The sequence below is a fragment of the Sceloporus occidentalis genome, unplaced genomic scaffold (genome assembly GCF_023333645.1).
Source record: "Sceloporus occidentalis isolate IW3139 unplaced genomic scaffold, rSceOcc1.0.p SCAF_6, whole genome shotgun sequence".
Lineage (NCBI taxonomy): Eukaryota > Metazoa > Chordata > Lepidosauria > Squamata > Phrynosomatidae > Sceloporus > Sceloporus occidentalis.
The window spans coordinates 68,979,207-69,001,204 of record NW_028316986.1 but is presented as its reverse complement, the minus strand read 5'-3'; the positions used below and the strand labels follow the sequence as shown (position 1 = coordinate 69,001,204).

The 21,998-nt window shown below is 45.7% G+C and overlaps 1 protein-coding gene across 3 annotated transcripts in view; it reads right to left on the bottom strand.

Moving 5' to 3' along the window:
- The window catches only part of GNPAT (glyceronephosphate O-acyltransferase), a 56,298-nt gene that overhangs the window by 6,671 nt on the left and 27,629 nt on the right, over positions 1 to 21,998 (bottom strand). For all 3 annotated transcript variants that reach the window (XM_089529963.1, XM_089529960.1, XM_089529961.1), the window contains 4 exons: positions 15,058 to 15,303; positions 6,192 to 6,271; positions 2,962 to 3,102; positions 1,723 to 1,822 (listed from right to left, as the gene is read on the bottom strand). In XM_089529963.1, coding sequence (XP_089386089.1) covers positions 1,723 to 1,822; positions 2,962 to 3,102; positions 6,192 to 6,271; positions 15,058 to 15,303 — 567 coding nt within the window. The remainder of the gene's footprint in view (positions 1 to 1,722; positions 1,823 to 2,961; positions 3,103 to 6,191; positions 6,272 to 15,057; positions 15,304 to 21,998) is intronic.

The following is a 21,998-nucleotide window of genomic DNA, read 5'->3' as shown; positions in this document are numbered from 1 at the left end:
TGTAGAGCATATTACAGAAGTCAAAGCAAGAGATTACCTGTGCGTGTACCACCATTTCGAGGTCCTTTCGGTCCAGGTAGGGAGGCAGCTGGTGTATCAGCTTAAGCTGGTACCAAGCACTCCTGGCCATCGCATCCATTTGAGATGATAACTGTAGAGATGGGTCCAGGAGTACTCCCAAGCTGTGAACTTTGTCCTTAGGGGTAAGTGTGACCCCATCCAGGACTGGGGGACAAATCTCCATCCCTGGACTTGGGGTGCCTATCACGAATACCTCCGTTTTTGCTGGATTCAGTCTGAGTTTGTTTTCCCTCATCCAGCCCATTACTGACCCCAGGCAAGCACCCAGAGGAGAGATGCCATCCTTAGTCACTGTATCAGTCAGAGACATAGAGAGATAGATATGGGTGTCATCAGCGTACTGATAACACCGTGCTCCATGACTCCGGATGATCTCTCCCAGCAGCTTCATGTAAATGTTAAATAGCATGGGGGACAGAATGGCGCCTTGAGGAACACCAGATGTCAGCTCTTTCTTAGAGGAGCAGCATCACCATCTGGAATCTGCCTGAGCGGTAGGAACGGAACCACTGGAACGCAGTGCCCCCGATACCTAACTCTCTCAGGCGTTCCAGAAGGATACCGTGGCCAATGGTATCGAAGGCCGCTGAAATGTCCAAGAGCAACAACAGCGTCACACTTCCCCTGTTGATGCCCAGACGGAGATCATCAACTAAGGCGACCATGGGCGTCTCAACTCCGTATTTCGCTCTGAAGCCAGTTTGAAATGGTTCCAGATAATCAGCTTCGTCCCAGACTGCTTGGAATTGGAAGGCGACTGCCCTCTCGATCACCTTGCCCAAGGATGGTAAAAGGGAGACTGGTCTGTAATTATTTCTCAACTGGGGATCTAGGAAGGGCTTTTTCAATATCGGATTCACTATAGCTTGTTTTAGTGAAGATGGAAATATCCCAAAAGTCGCCACCTTCACAGTAGCAGCCCAAAAGATTCACTGCAAATTTCTAAAAATGTTGGCAGTAGACTGTAGGGGTGAATATAGTGGGGGCTGTGTATAGCCCCTGGACCCCACTTTTGTCACCTCTAAACACCTCCATCTGTTTTCCCAACCCTCCAATACATATTTTTTTAAATGTTCAACTCAATTTAGGGACAATTTTTCTCCCCAGACCATATGGAAAGCCCCCCAAATGCATGATTTTTTTGTTGTTAATGGTCTTCGAGGTCTCCACGACCCATGACAACCCTATATATGAGAGACCTCCAAGTCACCCTATCCTCCACAGCCCTGCTCAGCACCTGTAGATTCATAGCTGTAGCTTCTCTGATTGAGTCTTCCTCTATTCCTATTGCGCTCCACTTTACCAAGCATTATAGTCTTTTCTAGTGAGTCCTTTCATCCCATGATATGGCCGAAATATTATACAATTTGTTTAGTCATCTTTGCTTCCAGGGAGAGTTCAGGCCTGATCTGCACTAGGATCTTTTTAGTGATCTCAAAACTCTTTTTTTTCCTATCAGCTTTCTTCACTGTCTAGCTTTCCAGCTAAACACAGAAATGGAAAATAGGATGGCATGAGCAATCCTAACTTTGACATTTTATTATGTATTTTTACACTTCAGAATCTTTTCTATTTACTGCCAGAGAGAAATAAATCTGATTAAAACAAAACAAAACATTGCACTGTCCAAAGAACACACACCTGTTTCAAGAAGCTGAGATGTGAAGCTTCGGACTCCAAAAATAAACTGCTTCTCAGTAAAGGCTTCATTGGTTTCCTTAGAAAGATACCTGCATATTAACTAAGAAAAATATTAAATATTTGAAGATCTGTAGAATCTGTAAAATCAATATGTAGAGAGATCTTGTAGCACCTTTGAGACTATATTAAATATTTGTGTTATAAAGATGTTATAAAATGGTTACAAAGGCATTCATAAACAATCTACATGCAAAAACAGCACTGGAGTTATTTTTAAAGGATGATATAATATGGAAAATTTACCCCCCCCCCAAAAAAAAATTAATAAAGAAAGAGAAAAAGAGAAAAGAGTTCCACCTAAGCATTAGGAGGAACTTCCTGATGATATTTGCTGTTCGACAGTGGAACATAATCCCTATGAGTGTGGTGGAGTCTCCTTCTTTGGAGGTTTTTAAACAGAGGTTGGATGACCATCTCTCGGGAGTGCTTTGATTGTGAGTTCCTGCACGGCAAGGGGTTGAACTGGATGGCCCTTGTGGTCTATTCCAACTCTCTGATTTGGACCTTCCCAGTGATTTAATTTTTTCTCTTTTTCTTTCTTTCTTTTTTTTAGGTGGGGGGAGGAAGGGGCAAATTTTCCACATTATATCATCCTTTGCTTTTTAAAATCCCTATGTCTTCAAAGCTGTTTGCAATACAGGATTTACTTATGGTGGGAGGAGGCAGTTTGAATAATGAAAAACATCTTGCAGCATAAGCATATGGCAACCCACACAAGAGGGAAAAGCTTATAACAGCTTTGGATAGGGTCTTGCTTTCTCAGATAATACAGATCTCAACCTCTTCATTCAATACTGATATCCCTAAATAAATGATATACAATACTACAAGAAACAACAGTTACTCATAGGAAAGGGAGATAGTCTTTACTCCCACCTGTGCTAAGAAGTTTCAGCAGACCTGTGCTACAGGTTTTGTTTCATTTGCAACTTTTATTGTTGTTTTTACTGCTTATCTGTAAAAGGATGAAAGATTACTTTAAGGTTGACTGCTGAGATTTTTTCAAAAGAGAGAGTGAAAGTAGGCATGTGCACATATTACATATACACACTACTGAATCTGTAAGACACAGTATTATTTTCTCAAGGAACTTAAATATATAATCTCAGCAATGCTATCAACTGTCACTGATGAATTTATGATAGTCTCAAAGCAAGGAAATGAGAATTCATTTTGTACCTGGTATCCTTCCACAAAAGGCCTGAACATTGCTGTCAAAAAAGAGATCACAGCACTTCCTTTCTCAGTAACAAAGACTTGCTGAGGAGTGACTTGAACTGCATCACATTTTGTAAGCAGGAAGCAACCTTCTTCAAAATCCTAGGGGTTAAATAAATATTTTTTTTCTGAGAGGGTACAATTTCTGGCAGATAAGAACATGCAAAACACATCTTTCTATTAAAGAAATAAGAAAAATACTTAACATACCTAAAAATGAGTTACTAACTTTAATACTGTCTAAGTATTCTCCCAATAAAATGTTATTTCAGTAATCAGGGAAGAAAAAGTTGGGATTGTATTACAGAAACCTGAAAATATAACCAGTTCCTAATAAACCATGGTGACTGGTTCCTTTGTGATATCAAAGCAGTAATGTATGAAAAATGATATTCTAATGCACAACCTCGAAACAAAATAATCTACAAGAAATGGGAGTCTAAGTACATAATTCCAAATCAAAACTTGAATTTAAAGATAAGTTACCTAAGGCACATACATCTTAATTAGTACTGTACAATGCTATTATTTGAGTACACTGATAGATTGCATCTATTTTTCCATTCTTATTTCACTTCAGACAGGTTGAATAATTTCCAGATTAGAGAAAAAGCATTATTAATCAGACAATACTGCCAGTGTGCCATGAACCCACATTTACCTTGAGATGGGGGGGGGGGGGGGGACAAGAACTAAGAACTAAAAGAGCTGTGTTTCTTTTGTATGTACACATTGGGCTGTTTTGATTCAGGAGCTTGCTGCTGGGTTGGCAGAAACAGACTTCTCTGGCCAATCGTCCACACAGCCTCCACATTACCATTTGAAAATGCTACACAGAATATCTAGGAACTCTGCAGAATGGAGTAGGCTTTAGTATTTCAGTTTCACTTAACCACAGCTTATCGTTTCATCGACTTAAACTACAGTTTAATCTCAATTTTGGTTAATTTAAAACAAGCATGTTTCAAATAATACTATATGGAGCTGACCTGTTTAAATGAAATATGATTAAGGTTTAATCAGAGTTTAGGGTTCAAATGTGAACCACAGTTTAGCTTTTTTTTGGTATCGTTTTTAAAAAGAAGTAAGCATTTTCTGTCTTGTTGTTGGCCTCAATTTATCTCGCCCCATGCCTATTTAAATCCTTTTTAAATCAATCCATCTTGCCCGAAGGTAATCATTAGCAGCAAACAGTCTAATCTAAGCCATGTTGCACTTCCGGAGCCTGTGTTTAAGAGTTCCACAACAGCAGTTGCTTCCAGCTACTAACAGAAACTTCTTACGTAAAATACTAAATTCAAAACCCACAAAGCAGCAATATTTTAATTGGATTAACTCCAAAGCAAAAAATACATCATGGAAGGTTTTGAAGCTTCATTGGCTTTTTGCATCAGGCAAAGAAGTTAAAAATCATATGGGAGAAGAAAGGTGAAAATGTTAGAGTTGCAGGCCTTCATTTTGTCTCAGATGTACTTTGTTGTCAGAATGGTACTGAGGTACCTCAGTGCAGGCAAAGGCCACTTCCCTTTTAAGCATGATTTTTAATGTCTTTGCCTGATGAAGAAACCAGTGAAACTTCAAAAGCTTGCATGATGTATTTTATGCTTTGGATTGGCCCAATGAAGATATTGGTGCTTTGTGGATTTTGGATTTTGTTCTATTTTACTGCACTGCCAACACATCTACCCCTGAATATGTTCTCTTTATGCAATTTCACATAGTAGGGTGGAAGTATTTCTACATTTTGCAGCCTGTATCAAGACTAAAAGAGAGAACTTGTAAATTGAAGAGCTTCTGCTTGAACATTTTAGAACTGAGCACTCTTCACTATTATGTGATGATCAATTATTCCTCAACAACTGTACTAGGAATGTATGAAGTACACTTCAGACCTGAACTCTGAAGAAGCAGAATCATTGAACTATATCAATATGTCTAGGGCAAACATTTCTTTCATAGGCTTACAAAAGAGCAAACTGAAACACAAGGGAGGTTACGCAATTAGAACTGTATGAAAAGTGGCACAATTGGAGTGAATGTCAGATAAAGCTTCAGCTGAAGGTGCCCCTCCTGTCAAGAACAATCAGATAAACTAAAAGGAAGAACTGTGCAAGTACTTTCTTGTCAGCACGCCCACAAAGGTCTTGCCTGCTGCACCATCATGGGACAAAGGATAGATGTAGAGTTAACAGTAGCAAAGCCCTAAACCAAGCAGAGTGGAGGAGAAGGTTGAAACTACTGGTACATCAGATTAAGAGCAGGACACAGCTGTAAAGAGGAGGAGGACCAATTGGCTGATATTCACAAGAGATGATGCAGTGCAGGATCATGGAAGAAGTTACAAGATAAAAAGATAAAATAATAGTAGTTAAGATTAAAGCCTAAATCTTGTTTAGAGTAGACCCATTAAACTGATTAGATTTGCCTACAGGTTGACGCATCATTCAACAATTGATTGGTTTACTCTAGCTGGGACTAACCAAAGGCATGCGAGCCGCAGGATCATAATGAAGTTTGGAGGTGTAGGGAGAGGTGTGTGTGAGAAAGAAAAACTGATACACTGTTCAAATGGCTGCCCATTTAATTTATCTTCATGTTTGTGACTTAAATAGCCTAGAACTCTCCATCTGAGGGGTCCCCAAAAATCAATGACAACCTGGTTCTACTTTGAGTCCATTAATATATGCTGTTATTGTAAAAGCTTTCCAATACACAATACATACTAAATTATAGCAATTATGTTATTTGACAAACATTTTAAAATGACTAAATGAAAAAATAATATGGTAAATTTTGAATTAACATGGCATTAACAATTTTTATTTAAACTAAAGAAAGTCACAAAAGCCTTGAAAGAATAAGTGATTAAGCCTTTTTAATAAGATCTTATCAGAGATGTTATATAAGAAGGGATTGCAACAGATTGCATATTCTACGTCTACTTTTTTTAAAAAATCCACTTTTAAAAATTTCAAGTTTTCCAGTTCCAGATTTTCTTAAGTGTTTTGTTTTTTCACCTGAAAAGTTTTATGAAAAGAAAACACAGATAAACAAACCATCAAACCTACTCTAATACAAACAGCTCCCAAGATCCTCTTCCTTATTTACACATAACGCAGCTCTGATGCTAGTTAAGTCAATACGAAATTCTTATAGACATTAAGAGATCAAGACTGCATAAAGAACTTTACCTTCAGGGGTATTCCAGGAAAGAAGATAAACTCATCAGAAAAAACATCACGCCAGAAAGCAAAATGGCTATAGATTTCCTCTGGAAAACAAATTTCAACTATTCATGAATAAGTTCTTTCTTCAAAGCATTTTGCTACTGAAAGACAAAAGCCTACACCCAACAACATCATACTAGCAAATCTCCACTGGCACAAGAGAACTGCATTTTCCTCTAATTTCTTCCCTCCTTGCTGCAGCCCTCCACATCCAAAGAGTTCCTCAGCCTTCTAAAGACTTTTTCAGGGTTCATAAGGAGACTGAAGGGGAATTACCCCCCTCCCAGTTCTGCAGGTAAGCATTTTCATCAACAGCCCCATAACAGGTACATAAGAAGCTTCTCCTACACCAGCCAGAAATAAAATGGAATTGCACAAAGACAGAAATATCAGTGATAGACTAAGGTTAATGTCAAGAACAAAGTACAGTCCGCCCTTCTCTTATGTGGGGCATCCGTTCTGGAACCCACTCACCCCCAACGTAAGAGAAAAAACGCAAATGCTCAAGCCCCATTCAAATGAATGGGGTTTGTGCCCACAGGGCGTGCGCCACAGGAGCATGCCCCATTCATGCTAAGGGGACGTGCCGCCCCTTGTGGCCCGCGTGCTCCTGCGCAGCTTTGAGCATATACTCAAAGCCACATATAACGCGGGCACACTGTATGTAATGAAAGCTACTGATGTAAGTGCTATGATTTAGCATCCACATTTTATTTACAATAAAGTCATTTACATAGATGTTAGACACCAGGCACTCTTTCACACTACATGCTTATAGCACTATAACTCCACTTGAATTGCAATTGCTGCATCCTATGAAATTTTGAAGTTTGCAATTTGATGAGGCACTGGAGTTCTTTGGCTGAATATTCCAAATTCCCCACCCTAAACTGCAAATCCCAGGACTCCATAGGATAGAACCAAGGTAGATAATGCTCTAACTGTGTGTAAACATTGGTCATGCTGAACGGGCATATCAAAGCACATAATCTGATGCCTCCAAGTTAATATGGCTACTAGGTAGGATGCTACTGTATATATACAACCTCATGTATTAGTCAAGGGCACGTTTAGGGGCCAAAATTATGAATGTTGATATGACCCGTGGATAAGTAGAGGGTAAAACCTAGCAGTATGTAACAAAGGATCCAGAGCAATGATTTCCAAACTCTGGGTAAAGCTTAGCATTATGTAACAAAGGATCTAAACTAAAGATAAAGCAAAGGGAAACGATGCCAAAGAAATTACTACTTTCCAGCAGGCATAACTATTTGTGTTCACACTAAAGTGTAGATGAATGACAGCAGAAGGGGTTGATGCTTCTTTTAAGTGCTACCAGGATGGACTAAGTGCTTGCCTTTTGCTAGTCTACTCAGAGAAATGAGATGGCTGATGGACAGGTTGCTTACCTGTAACAGTATTTCTTCGAGTGGTCATCTGCGAATACATACAAATGGGTTTTACTGCGCCTGCGCAGTGCTGTTCGGAAACTTCTGGAATCACTGGGCAAAGTTTACTTTGCAACATATAGAAACTTTTTGGCGGTAACTCCGCCCACCCGTTATAAGGCCCCTGCCTTCCCGCTCTTTCCCCAGTTCTGCAATTTTTTCCGCCAAGCAGGTGATGGGAAGAGCCAATAAGAGCAGGACACTGAGGGGATGGACGGGTGGGATTTGTATGTATTCGCAGATGACCACTCGAAGAAATACTGTTACAGGTAAGCAACCTGTCCTTCTTCTTCGTGGTCTCTGCGAATCATACAAATGGGTTTAGACTGACAAGCTTAGGTATGCGGCGGAGGGAGTGTCCTGAAACCACAGCTATGGTAAACCAAAGGTGTATTTATTGGAACAATAAACACTTTGAACCATAAAAAGAGTCAGTCTTTTGTTGATGCACAGACCAAACATAGCAATAACACTGCTAGACCTGAGAAGGGAACAAAAGGTCGTGCAAGACCAGTCCCATAGAAATTGTGCAAACCAACATTTAACAAATTGGAAACAGTGGCATATGTACATAAGCGCTGAAACACAAACCATCAGTAGTGCAGTTAATGCAACCCTGAAACCAACACAGCCCTCCCGAAAGCTGCGTCTCGGATGGCTCTGGTGTCCAACCTATAATGCTTAATAAAAGTCAGAGGTTGGGACCAGACAGCAGCCTTGCAGACATCCTCCAAGGAAATCCCCGACAGGAATGCAGAGGATGCTGACATTGCCCTTGTGGAATGAGACCGAACCCTGCCCGGGAGAGGTTTGCCCAAAAGTTCATAGCAGAGGTGGATGGTACCGGCCACCCATTTGGAAAACCTCTGCGCAGACACAGGCAACCCTTTCTTCGGCTCCGAGTAGCACTGGAAGAGTCTTTCGGAGCGACTGGAGGCAGCAGTTCTGTCCAAGTAAAAAGCCAGTGCTCTCCTGACATCAAGAGAGTGCAGGCTTCGCTCCGCATCCGAAGTCGGGTTGGATGCGAGAGTAGGCAACACAATGTCCTGGCACATGTGGAAAGCAGACACAACCTTAGGCAAGAAAGTAATGTCTGTCCGAAGGACCACCTTGTCCCTGTGAAACCTCAGGAAGGGTTGGTCCCTCCGCAAGGCACAGAGTTCTCCCGCACGGCGGGCAGAGGTGATGGCCACAAGAAAAGCGGTTTTCCAAGTCAGTAGTCTCAAGTCCGCTGTGGCCATCGGCTCGAAGGGCTTGGACTGGAGCGCGGACAGTACCGCCTCCAAGCTCCAAGCCGGCGCCGGTACCGACACAGGAGGATGTAAGTTGGCACATCCCTTAAGGAACCCTTTCACCAAGGGATCCCTGAAAAAGGAAGCCCTCCCCCCGAATTGGTACTTGGCACAAATGGCAGATAGATAGCACTTGATGGATGCGAGGCACAGCCCCTCATCCAAAAGCGCCATCAAAAACTCCAGCACCACTGGAGTGGACACTTGAGCAGGAGACAAGCCCTTTCGGTCAAGGAAGAGGCTAAACCTCTTCCATTTCAGGGCATAGGACCGCTGGGTGGAAGGTTTCCTTGCAGCCAGGATCACCATCCTCACCGCCTCCGGCAGGTCGGTTAGGGCTGTATCCTCCAGGCCACCAGCGGCAGGCTCTCGATGTCCGGGTGCAGGATCTGGCCGTCCTGGATCGACAACAGGTCGGGACGGAAGTCGAGGCGGAGGAAGCATCTCCTGGAGAGGTGGAGAAGGGATGCGAACCAAGGCTGTCTCGGCCACCATGGGGTGATCAGGATCGCATGCGAACGGTCCGTTGTCATCTTGGACACCACCCTGATGATGAGAGGGAAGGGAGGAAAGGCGTAAAGCAGCTCTCCCATCCAAAGGAAGGCAAACGCGTCTCCGAGGGATCCGTCCATTTGCCTTCTGGAGCAGAACTTGGGGACAGTGGCTGTTCCACTCGGTCGCGAAGAGGTCGATCCAGGGGGTTCCCCACCTCTCGAACAGGTCGCTGACCGTCTCCGGATGGAGCCTCCACTCGTGGCACACCGAAGAGGACCTGCTTAGGCGATCTGCCAACTCGTTGTCCTCTCCTGGGAGGTGCATCACCTGGAGGAGCACCTGTCTCTGGATGCACCAGTCCCAGATGCGAAGAGTGATCTCGAGCAGAGTCCTGGACTTGGTGCCTCCTTGCTTGTTGATGTAATACATCACGGTAGTGTTGTCCGTCCTGAGGAGGACCACCTTGCCTGTGACAGTGAGCTCGAATGCCCTCAGGGCCTTCTCGACTGCGAGCATCTCCAAAGTATTGATATGGAGAAGCTTGTCCTGGGCCGACCACTTGTCCTTGACAACCAGGTCGAGCAGGTGGGCGCCCCAACCCTCCAGGGAAGCATCGGTCATCAAAGTCAATTGCGGCTGAGGTTGATGGAAGGGCATCCCGATGCAGACATTGTGGCCGTCCAGCCACCATCTCAGCGAGGCGGCCACCGGTCTCGGTACCGTGAGCCACTTGGAAGGAGGGTCCTCCATCGGAGAGAATACTGAGAGGAACCAGGACTGCAGTGGTCGGAGGCGAAGCCTTGCCCACGGCGTCACGAACGTCGTCGACGCCATGTGGCCCAGCGCCACCTGGACATCTCTGGCCCTCACTCTTCTGTGAGAGGTGCAAGGCCTCAACGATGCCACCAACGCCTGGAAACGGTCCGGAGGGAGAAAGGCGGAGCATCTGTCGGAGTCGAGGATGGCTCCGATGAACTTGGCCTGTCTGGTCGGAGTGAAGTGGGACTTCTCTTCGTTGACGACCAGTCCGAGAGAGTCCAAAAGGTGCAACGCGAATGAGACCGCCTCTCGGAGCTCGTGCTGTGAATCGGCGGCAAACAACCAGTCATCCAGGTAGGGGAAGACTCTGTAGCCCCTCTGATGAAGGTATGCCATACACTTCGTGAAGACCCTCGGGGCCATGGCAAGACCAAAGGGGAGCACGTTGTAGTGGTACGCAGTGGAGCCGACGGCGAAGGCGAGGAATCTCCAGTGGGACTCCTGAATTCTGATGTGGAAGTAGGCATCCTTCAAGTCGACCGTCGCGAACCACAGGCCCTGGTGGAGAAGCGGCAGAATAGAAGCCAAGGTGACCATCCGGAACCGACGGTATTCAAGAAAAAGGTTGAGTTCCCTCAGATCCAAGATTGGTCTGATGCCCCCATCCGCCTTCGGTACCGTGAAGTACCTGGAGAAAAAGGCCCTGGAGGACTGGTCAGGTGATAAAGGGGAGATTGCTCCCTTGTCCAGCAAAGTGCGCACTTCGTCGAGAAGGGTGTCCAAGGGGGGAGTGGACATGAAGGCTCCAGTTGGGGGGAGCTCTTGGAACTCGAGGGCATAACCCCTACGGACGATATTGAGGACCCACAAGTCCGATGTTATAGAGGCCCAGGTGTTAACAAAGGGCCTCAAAATGTCCAAAAAGAAAAAGGAAGGAGAGACGAAGCGCGCTGCAACCCTTCAGGCTCTCTTCTTCCCCTGGTCGGTATCCTGCCGGCGGGACTTTCGGTACCGGGAAGGAAAGTTGCGACGGCCAGAGGAGGAGGAGGACTGAGAGGGGTACCGGCGTCTCTGGGAGCCCTGCTGCTGAGGTTGACGGTCTTGTTGAAAGGTCCCCTGTGACTGACCTTGCGGCTGCCACGGGCACTGCCTCTTTCTGAAGGGCGAGATGGGAGCCGATGACATCCCGTGCTTCTTCGCCGCCGCCTTCATTCTGAACTTGTGGTTCAGGGGCTCGTCGGTCTCGGCGTGGAAGAGGCCGCTACCATCCAGGGGCATGTCCTCTATGGCTGACTTGACGTTGGCATTGAGGTCCGAACCCCTCAGCCACGCATGCCGGCGCAGAGCCAACGAAGCCGACATCGCCCATCCTGCACAGTCAGCCACATTCCTGGAGGCAGTGATGAGCCAGCTGCCGATCGAATGGGCCTCATCACGGATCTCTACCAGACGTCGCTGGGTCTCGTCTGGGACGTCCGGGACGAGTGGCGAGATCCCTTCCATGAGTGTCTGGATGTACGCCCCCATGCAGGCGTTATAGTTGATGGCCTTGACTGCGAGGGCTGCCGCTGAGTAGGCCTTCTTGGCCAGACCATCTACCTTCTTCGCTTCCCGGTCGACTGGGGAAGTTGCCTGCTTGGGAACGAAGCCCTGCTGCGCCCCTTCTACAATTGCCGAGTTCTGCTTGGGGTGATCGGCCAACCAAGAGCAGCTCGAAGGGGAGATCCGGTAGAGGGACTCGATCTTCCTTGAGGATCCGACGAGTGAAGCTGGTGCATCCCACGACCTCCGGACAATGGACTCAATGGAGGGCAGCAGCGGGATGGAGGGGGGTGTGGGCACCCGGCCATGTACCCGACGTTCCACAGGATCCCGAGCCTCCTCCTCGGGGTAGGAGAGCTCAATGTCCAGGGCCTTTGCCATCTTAATGATGTGCTCATTAAAAGAGCGCACATCATCCGTGGGGGAGGAAGGCTCCAGGTGGTGCATCCGCTGTGGAGACGCCTGGATGGAGGTGTCATCGTCGTCGGAAGGCTCTCCCGACGGCAGCAAGGGTTCCCCCTCAGAGTCGGTGTCAGAGGTGAGCGGGATGTCCGGGACCCTGACTCGAGTCGCCGAGCGCGCCGGGATCTGCAAGGGCGGTAGCTCTGTGGGGGAGCGACGCGGTGCAGAGGCTGAGGCCGTCGCATGGGAAGGGGCAGGCTCGTCATCTTGGGGGGCCACCGGGCATAGGTTGAGCCGGGTGAACTCCCTGAAGGCAGTCTCCCTCGGCACTGACATGTAGTATCTCCCGGAATCGGGGTCAAAAAACATGTCAGTGTCCCTCTCCGTCGGTTCGTCAACCTCCGAGTGGATGGAAGGCGAAGGTGACAATCTCCGAGGGAGCTCAGTTGGCAACTCATCGGCGCGGGCAAAGTCGACCGTCGACGGTAGCGGGGTGTCCAGGACAGTGGCTGCATGCGAGGTGGACGAGCCATCGGGGCGCGAAGAGGTTGGTGTTGGAGCCTTCTTTGCCGGAGAGCGCTGCTTGTGGGAAGCGCGCTCCTTTCCCTTGGAGGAAACCTCCGACCCGGTGTGGTCCTTGGAAGACTTAGGCCTCTTTGGTGCAGAGCCCTCCGTTGTGTCCTTGTGGTGCCTCTTCTTGGACGACCGTGGTGTCTCAACCCGATCCTCGGGGGGGAAGAACGGGTTGTCCGGCAGGTCCAGCAGGACGGCAGCTCTTGTGGATTGAGGCTTAGATGTCTTAGCCTTTTCCACCGGTGCAGTCTTTCCTGACGAGGATGCACCCGTCTCGGGCCGCTCGGAGGCGTGTCGAGATGGCTTCGAAGAGGCTTTGGAGGACGGAGTCGGGACCGACGAGGCCTCCGCACACTCCTTCACGCGCGAGCCCTCCGGGGACAGCTTTCTCCCGGGCTTTTCCTTGGGCTCGGTACCCTCAGACCCCAACTGTTTGTGGGGGTGTTTGGAGGGCTTGTCGGTGGCACTGGGTTTTCGTGAACCACGGGCCACATCAGTGGTGGTGGACGAACCTGCCATCGGTGGGGCAGACACCACGCTGGAGACGCTCGCCTGGGAAGATGAGGCAGCCGGCGGAGCTGAAGGAGCCGATGATGGACGGGGGCCTCCCTCCTGAACCTTGCCCAGAGCAATGGCCGAAGTCAGCCGGGACTCACGGTTCTTGCGAGCCTGGGATGAGAGGGACTTGCAGAGTGGGCAAGCCTTTGTGTCATGTTCTTTGCCCAAGCAGAGAAGGCAGGAGGAGTGAGGATCCTGGATGGGCACCTTGCCCCCACAAACATCACACTTCTTAAATGGAGCAGGCATTTTCCGAAGTCGACAAGTTGAAAGGGAAAGTCCAGAAACGAGGTCAGCAGTCCGAGAGTTCGAAGTTACCAGGGGCGGGAGACAAAGAATGGTCAAGAGACGGTCCGAGGTCAAAAACGAAAGTGATTCCAAATGCAAGCTAAAGCGAGCGAAGTTCCCTGAAGCAGCTAGCGCGGCGGAAAAAAGGAACTGGGGAAAGAGCGGGAAGGCAGGGGCCTTATAACGGGTGGGCGGAGTTACCGCCAAAAAGTTTCTATGTGTTGCAAAGTAAACTTTGCCCAGTGATTCCAGAAGTTTCCGAACAGCACTGCGCAGGCGCAGTAAAACCCATTTGTATGATTCGCAGAGACCACGAAGAAGAATTTTATATATATCTATAAGAGTTAAAGTACAGTATTTACACTGACCCAAGAGTAAGTTGACCCAGGCTCTTGGGGGTCAATTTTTTGACTACAGTATATACTCGACTATAAGTCGAGAATTTTTTGCCTCCAAATGGTGTCCAAAATCCCGGGTAGACCTACAGTACATACGGGGCAATCCAGTACTTTGACCAAGCCTCACCCCTGCCAGGCTGCCTCTGCAAGAGATAGCCCAGCTGGGGAGGTGCTGAGAAGGGTGACCGATTGCCCCGCAGCCCCCCCTTGGCTCGGCTCCCTCCGACGAGAAAAGCCCAGCGAGGGAGACGATCGCGCGCCCTGTAGCCTCTCCTTGGCCAGACTCTTTCCTCAGAGAAGGGGCCTGGCTGAGGAGACGCAGAGAAGGGCGATCATCCTCCCAAAAGCCTCTCCTTGGCCAGACTCTTTCCTCAGAGAAGGGGCCTGGCTGAGGAGACGCCGAGAAGGGCGATCATCCTCCCAAAAGCCTCTCCTCGGCCAGGCTCTTTCCTCAGAGAAAGGGCCTGGCTGAGGAGACGCCAAGGAGGGCGCGCGATCGCCAAAAAGCCTCTCCTTGGCTGGGATTCTTTTGCAGGGAAAAGCCCAGTAAGGGAGACGCTGAGGAGGGCATGCGCTCACCAGCAGCCTCTCCCCAGCTGAGCTGCCCACTCAATCTGACCCTTGATGTATCCATGGGTCATATAAAAATCCATATTTTTGGCCCCAAAAGTTGACCTTGACATGAGGTCGACTTGTACACGAGTATATATGGTAAAATTTCTAGACTTATTCATGAGTATACACAGTATATATCACCTCCCATATTAGAGTTAGTATTCTTCTGTATATCAGCTGATGGGGTACATGAGATGGAGAGGGCAGTTGTATTTTAGCTTGCTGACAAACTCCCCATAGGCAACTGGATGGCAACTGTATGAACAGAATGTTGGACTAAATGGGCATTTGGTTTGATCTAACAGAGCTCTTCTTATGTTCCTACCTTCCAGAATGGCTTTAAGGGGATGAAGATGACTATAAGGGATACAAATCAAATAGCTTGATCAATCAATCAATCAATCAATCAATGATTTAATTTTCAAATCTGCAATTATTATAACAAAAAAGGTGAACTTACCTTTTCTGGAAGAGTGTGTCATTTGCAATGCTAGTGCTACAAGAGCTGGTCTCACAAAGACATTCAGTAGCTGGTTCCTGTAGGAGCCACAAAGGAGAATGGCAAGGGCTTGTTTGAAGACAAGCTCCTCTGGAGCACCAGGTCCCATTTCTTTGTCATTGAGTACCACTTGCCCATTGACAAGGCTTACAATGTTTGAGTGGAGAGCAAGGCCGGATCTCACCACTTTGTTGGCGCAGAGATTATCTAGGGAAAAGACCATTTGTGAATAAATGCCAGTTACCTACAGACTATCTTAAATTTGGTTTCTCCTTTCTTAGTGAGAATATCAAAGAAAGATGTGCCAGACAAGACAGTTCAAGGGTTCCAGCTAGTAATGGGCAAAACCTGCTCATCTTCATCAGAGCTTGGGAAAATTGACTTTTGAGGCTACAGCTCCCAGAGTTCCCAACAAATAAGGCCATTGGTCTGGGACTCTCTGAAAGTACAAAAAATGACTTTGTCATGCTCCAACATTCATCCAGAATAGAATCTAACCTTCTTTGCCCCTTGCCATGTAGTGATGGTGGTGCTCAGAACGTGACACCAAGGAAAACTAAAGGCAGTGTGAGACTAGACAAAGTTCCCAGGGAGAAGAGGGCACTTCTGGAGGGGAAGTGTCTTCAGAGAGGATTCTCATACATGAAGACCTTATTATAACCCTCCTCTCTGCTGCCTCCTTTTCTGATGCCACCTGAAAGTGTTTCAAGATTAAATTGAACCCAAAATAGCACCCCCTTTGCAGCTTCACAGGGCTTGAGGGGATGTAGTAGTTTCCTTCTTCCAGATTAAACCAGTTAAGATTCAAATTACAGTGAGCTCTTCTCATCGGTGGACTACCATTCCATGAGTTTGACTGCTAGCAGAATGTCACACCCCGTGTTATTCAATGGAGGTGATGTGAATGCACAAACAGTGAAGTTTGCATATTCACGTTACTGCTACTGAACAATATAGGGCACATTAAACCATATTTTTAGCATGCACAGGGCCTGGAACCAAACCTGTGCCAATACAGAAGACTCGCTTTACTTTCAACAAAAAAGTGGTTCCCCAACCCAATAAAGTATGGCATTATTGCATCTGCAGGTCAAATTTCAACTTCTGATGACTGGGAATCATGCAGCTTTCCAGATATGGTTTTACAACTCCCATCTTTCTCTAGTACCGTCCATGCTGCTAAGGTAGCTTGAAAACTGCAGTCCAAACATCTGACAGGCTTCAGAACTGCCATCCTAATTCTAATGTAGTGAATGAGACCACTTTTTCTTGACCCAAAACTGAAATGAAGTCTAAAATACAATTTATGAAGCAATGCCATCCAGAATTCCTCAGAAATAAGATCTACTGTGGTTATTAGTGGAGATTATTCCCAAACGTGTAAAGCATTGCTGCATCAAAAGTACACTTGTCCCTCCATATTCACTAGGGTTAGAGGCACAAGACCCCCGTGAATATGGAAAAACCACAAATAAGAAAAACACCATGTTTTTACCTGAGAGGACACCTCTCTAGGAATCTCTAGGTCCTCCAGTGCAACTTTGTGGTCAATGTCCGGCAGATACTGACCACAGAACTGCACTAGAGGAGCTACAAATGTCCAGTAGAGTATTCTCTCTAGGAACCTCTACATCTTTCAGGGCAACTTTTAGTTAAAGTTGACCATAGAGTTGTGATGGAGGATCTAGATATTCCTAGAGAGAACATATTAATCAAATCTGAGAATAATCAAATCCACAAATCTCAAAATCACAAATATGGAGGGATGAGTGTATAAATATGTTATAGTACAATCTTATGCGTGCCTGAGTTCACTGGACTTAAATGACTCATGGTATAGGTAAGCTACAATAATCCGTCTCACTACCTTGTATTACGACACATATTTATATTAGTTTTAGAAGTGAGGAAGTTTTCTAATTTGCATCTTAGCCTACAGCTATACAGCGAACAAGACAAGCAGTTGCAGGATACTTGTGTCTAAAATAAAGCCCAAAATGAGTATCTGACAAATTGTAGCCTCCAACAACATCTATACAATAAAAATAAAAGGGTCTTTCTGCTATGGTGTGCAAATCCATATGATTGATCATAGCTCCCCAAACTTGCTATGTTATGTAATGGGACCAAAAAGGCCATAGTAATGTTTTGAACCCAATCCACCTGCTTTGGGTACCTCATCCAACTCTATGATTCTATGAGCAAATTTTTCAGATTGCAATGTTTTTGGACTATAAAGCACATTTTCTTTTTTTAATGTAAATTCAAGAGTAATCAACAAACTTCTCCCTGCCCCTGAAAATTGATGGCTTTGATCCATCTTGCATGGAACCTAGTTGGTAACTATTTTACAGACTGTAGGTACTACCAGTCAAATGTTTCTTCATTCATATAAATGAAGCAGTGGTCATTAAACCCCAGCAGCACCAGATGAATTTCTAACATAAAATCATCATGGTAGAATAGACACCAACACGAAGCCTCCTGCTTAAATTTGTTTGTGGATATTTCTGAATAATGTTTTGCCTTCCCTACAAACTATTACACAGGCACCTACATCTGAGCAGACACACAGAGTTGAGGTGAACTTTGTTGGCTTGGTGAGAAAATGTCAAACTTGGCACAAGTTACATATATTGACACTCACATGATTCTGCCTGCTGTCTCCAACATCTCTGAAATTTGGTCTTTCCGGCTAAAAAGTTTGTGGACACCTGGTTTATAGCATGCCTTACTGTTTTGACATGATGGTGTCAGTGTGCCACTGAATGTAAAGACTCCTGAAGGAGGGCAGGTTAAATTCCCTGAAAATCATATTTAGTGTAACAAGCTGAGTCCTGAACTGGGTTTTATTTTGTAAAATTTAACCCCCCACAGTCTGAACAGAAAGGAACATATGCAGCTGGTCAAAGTATAAAGCCTAATGGCTTGTGTGCTATGTTAAGAGTGTAGGCACTGACTGACTAGTGTCTGACACAAGGCCAATCTAACCCAAAACACTGTGATAAGAGAAATGGCCTGAAAAATAACATGAACAAATGAGTAACATTATAATAAACCCAAGGTACTGCACTGGTATGAAAGAATTACTAAAGTCACCTTTCCTTTTTCATGGGGGATTGTTCTGGACCCCCTCACGAAAATGTAGTTTCGCCTATATTCAAGTTCCATTGGCTTGAATACAGGTGCTTGGGTGCGGGAGCGCATGCACGTGCGCCTCAGGCATGTGCCCCATTATTCCCCCCTCCGTTTGTCCACTGCACATAAGCGAGGGATGCAGGTTCCAAAATTGCGAAAACAGAGGGAAGACTGTACTATCTGATGTAATCTGATGACAGGCAGCCAGGAAACACTGCAGTGATGAGTCACTGGCAGAAGACCAAAAAGATTCCATTTCTGATTGCATGAGAATGATTATGTTAACAAACAAGCTTCATTTATATACCGCTTCATACCGCCTAAGCAGTGTCTAAGCGGTTTACAACCGTAAGCTAATTTGTCCCCAACAATCTGGGTACTCATTTTGGTGACCTCAGAAGGATGCAAGCCTGAGTCAAGCTTGAGCCCTTTTGCTGGTTTTGAACTCGCAACCTTGTGGTTTTGAGTGAGTGGCTGCAGTACAGACATTTAACCACTGTGCCACCAGGGCTCCTGGTGTTAGTGGAGATTAGTAATTTAATCAATCAATTGCACTTATATCCCAACTTACTCCCAAAATGAGATCCAAGGCATTTTGTAAAGATTAGCCTCTGAGTGGGCAGTGGGAAGCTGAAAATAATATAAAACTAGTTCTGGGGAGACAAAAGCCAGGTTGACCAAAATTTAATCTCCCACATGCCAAGATAGCTGTTTATAACAGCTTCACTGTTCCTGACTGATAACTACCCAGACCATATTGGTAAGAGATAATCTCTACTCCCAAATAAATTTCAATCAATTCTGGCCTGGAGGGAGTGAAAGGACAGGCCTAATGCCATCAGGCCCAGCCTGGATTAAGAAGAAGAGCCCTCCCTGCAGTCCATCTGCCTTGGTTCAGGCCTCAGAGGCAGAGAAGAACTGCTGGACCTGATCCCCTTCCCCACCACCATTCTCTTCTCCTTTTGTGTCGTGTCTTTTTAGATTGTAAGCCTGAGGGCTGGGAACCATCTAATTAAAATAATAATTGTAAGCCGCTCTGAGAGCCTTTAGGGCTGAAGGGTGGGATATAAATACAGTTAGTAAATAAATAAATAAATAAAATAATTCCTATCTGGATTGATATATGATCATTATGATTATAATGGTTGCTCCAATGAATAGGTTGCAATGCCCAATGGGTATTATTTGCAATGGATGCTTAATCATTTTGAGGGGAGAGAAGCAGGCAAGAAACAACAGGCCTCTGCCTGCCAAGAAGAAAAGCCCTCCTCCCGAACACCATCTTGAGGAGAGAGAAGCAGAGTCATGATGTGTTGTGTATTGTTAATCTGATATTGGAAACCACTTTAATCGTCCACGGAAAAGCAGTATACAAATAAAGATTATTATTATTATATGTTCAATCACAGATATTAACTTTAAGCAAGTTCCTCCATGTCTGAAGAAGAGATGCCTGCTAGGACGAAAACAGTGGATATAAAGATTCAATTCCTTACAAATGTGAGACAAATGTATAATGCCACTTAGTGATTTTTTTCTAAGATGAATATTAAAGAATCCAATGTTTAAGATATCTCAGAAATATAAATCTATACAGATTATGTGATGGCACTATATGAGATCCTAATATCATGATTCACAAACTGAATCAACTGATAAGTAGTACGCCTAGACACTGAAAAGTGTTTGTTCTTCCATGAAGGAAGTGTATGTTGTATGCCCTTTACTGTGTTAAATAAAATACCCTAGAAGAATAACAGAGAGCCTGCTCATTCTCCCATGTTAAATATCATGAGATTCCATTACTTAAGAGTGCTTAACTGAAGTATTGATGCTAATTCTACAGGAGCAGCCAGAGGCCAAAACAGGCTGCCACTTCGCTCCCAAGCCGGCTGCAGCCAGAAGCCAGATTATTTCTGCTTCATTTTGATCCAGTCCAAAGGATTGGATTGTGGCATCGGAGCAGTTTCCAGCTGCTTTGGAGGCATGTGTCATCTAAACGTCATGCCCCCAAAGTGTCTGGAAGCTGGGTTTTTGTTTTTTTTTTGGGGGGGGGGGGACTGTGTGTTTCAGGCCCACATGGCTGGAGTAAGGAAGACATCTCTCCTCTGAATGATTGTCTTAAATCGGTAATGGACTGGATAAGGAAAAAGAGACTAAAATTCTGGAAAAACTGAGGTACTTGCTTTAGGAACCCCAAATCTAGGGACAGAGATTTGTCAACCACTCCTGGATGGGGTCACACTTCCCCTAAAGGAGTGTGTTCGCAGATTGGGAGTGCTCCTGGACTTGTTCCTCTAGTTGTCATCTCAGATAGCTGTGACGGCCAGGAGCGCTTGTTATCAATGTTGGCTGATACGCCAGCTGAGACCCTACCTGGACCAGGGGGACCAAGAAGCAGTGGTACATGCACTAGTAACCTCTCGCCTCGATTTCTGCAATGCACTCTACATGGGGCTACCCTTGTGCCAAGTTCGGAAGCTTCAATTGGTCCAAAATATGGCAGTCAGACTGGTCTCTGGGAAATCCAGGTTCGACCATATAACACCTGTCCTAAAATCTCTGCACTGGCTGCCAATTAGCTTCTGGGCACAGTACAAGGTGTTGGTTATCACCTTTAAAGCTCTACATGACATGGGTCCAGGGTACTTGCGGGCGCACCTCTCCCTATATAATCCATCCCGCACTCCCAGATCTTCTGGGAAGAACTTATTGCAGCCACAGAAGACCAGACTGGCTGCAACTTCCCAGAGGACTTTCTTTTCTGCCACTCCAAAACTGTGGAATAACCTACCGGAAGAGATCCGTCTTATGACCACCTTAGACGCCTTTAAAAAGGCTGTTAAGATGGATCTCTTCCAGTGGACCTTCCCAGACTGACCTCCCAAAGAAAGATAGCCGCATCCGTCTTTAATCTGCCCACTTCTTCCTGCTTATTTTAGACTATGCTATTAATGTAATTATTTTAACTGTTATTGAATTTTATTATTTGTAATGGTGGGAGGGTTTGGGGTTAATATATGTTTTATTATGCTTTTGTACTCTTTTGTATTTTTATCTTATGTTGTAATCCCGCCTCGACCTGCAGGGAGAGGTGGGAAATATAAATAAATCTTATTATTATTATATCCTTGAACATGAGTGGGCAGTCCAGGTGATGAGAGGGACCTCCCAACAGATATATAGACTAGCTGGGGGAAAAACAAACAAACAAAAAAGAACCCTCAGTCCAAAGAGCTCAGGAGCTATGGCTGTCACATTAGGTCCTAGTAAGGGCACATATCACTTCCAAAAAAAACTGCAAAAAAGATCCTTTATGCCCCACGATAATCACCTTATCTTTAGTATCTTTAAATATATATATTCAGGAAGGATTGTGATCAAATGATAGTCCCAATTAGAGTGGACCCACTGAAATGAACCAGACTTGTTAGTTATAACTTACTAATGTCCCATTGGTTTTTAATGGGTCCACTCTACTTGGATTTCATTCATAGCCTCATCCTGCTAATGCATTAAGACAATGGGGCTGTACAGATGGGTAGCATGCAGCCACCCCTTTACTGGCTGGATCGGGGCTGTGGCAACGCCATGCTGTAGCCCCGATCCAGCCGCTGGAGAGCACAGAAAAGAGCCACAGAAAGCGTGCACCAGAATGGCACCCTAGGGGCGGGGCTAGGGTGTCCAGCATGCAGACACTGTGCCCTAGCCCCACTCACAGGCTGGCACAAAGTGCCGGTCTGTATTGCCCCAATCAGATAAAT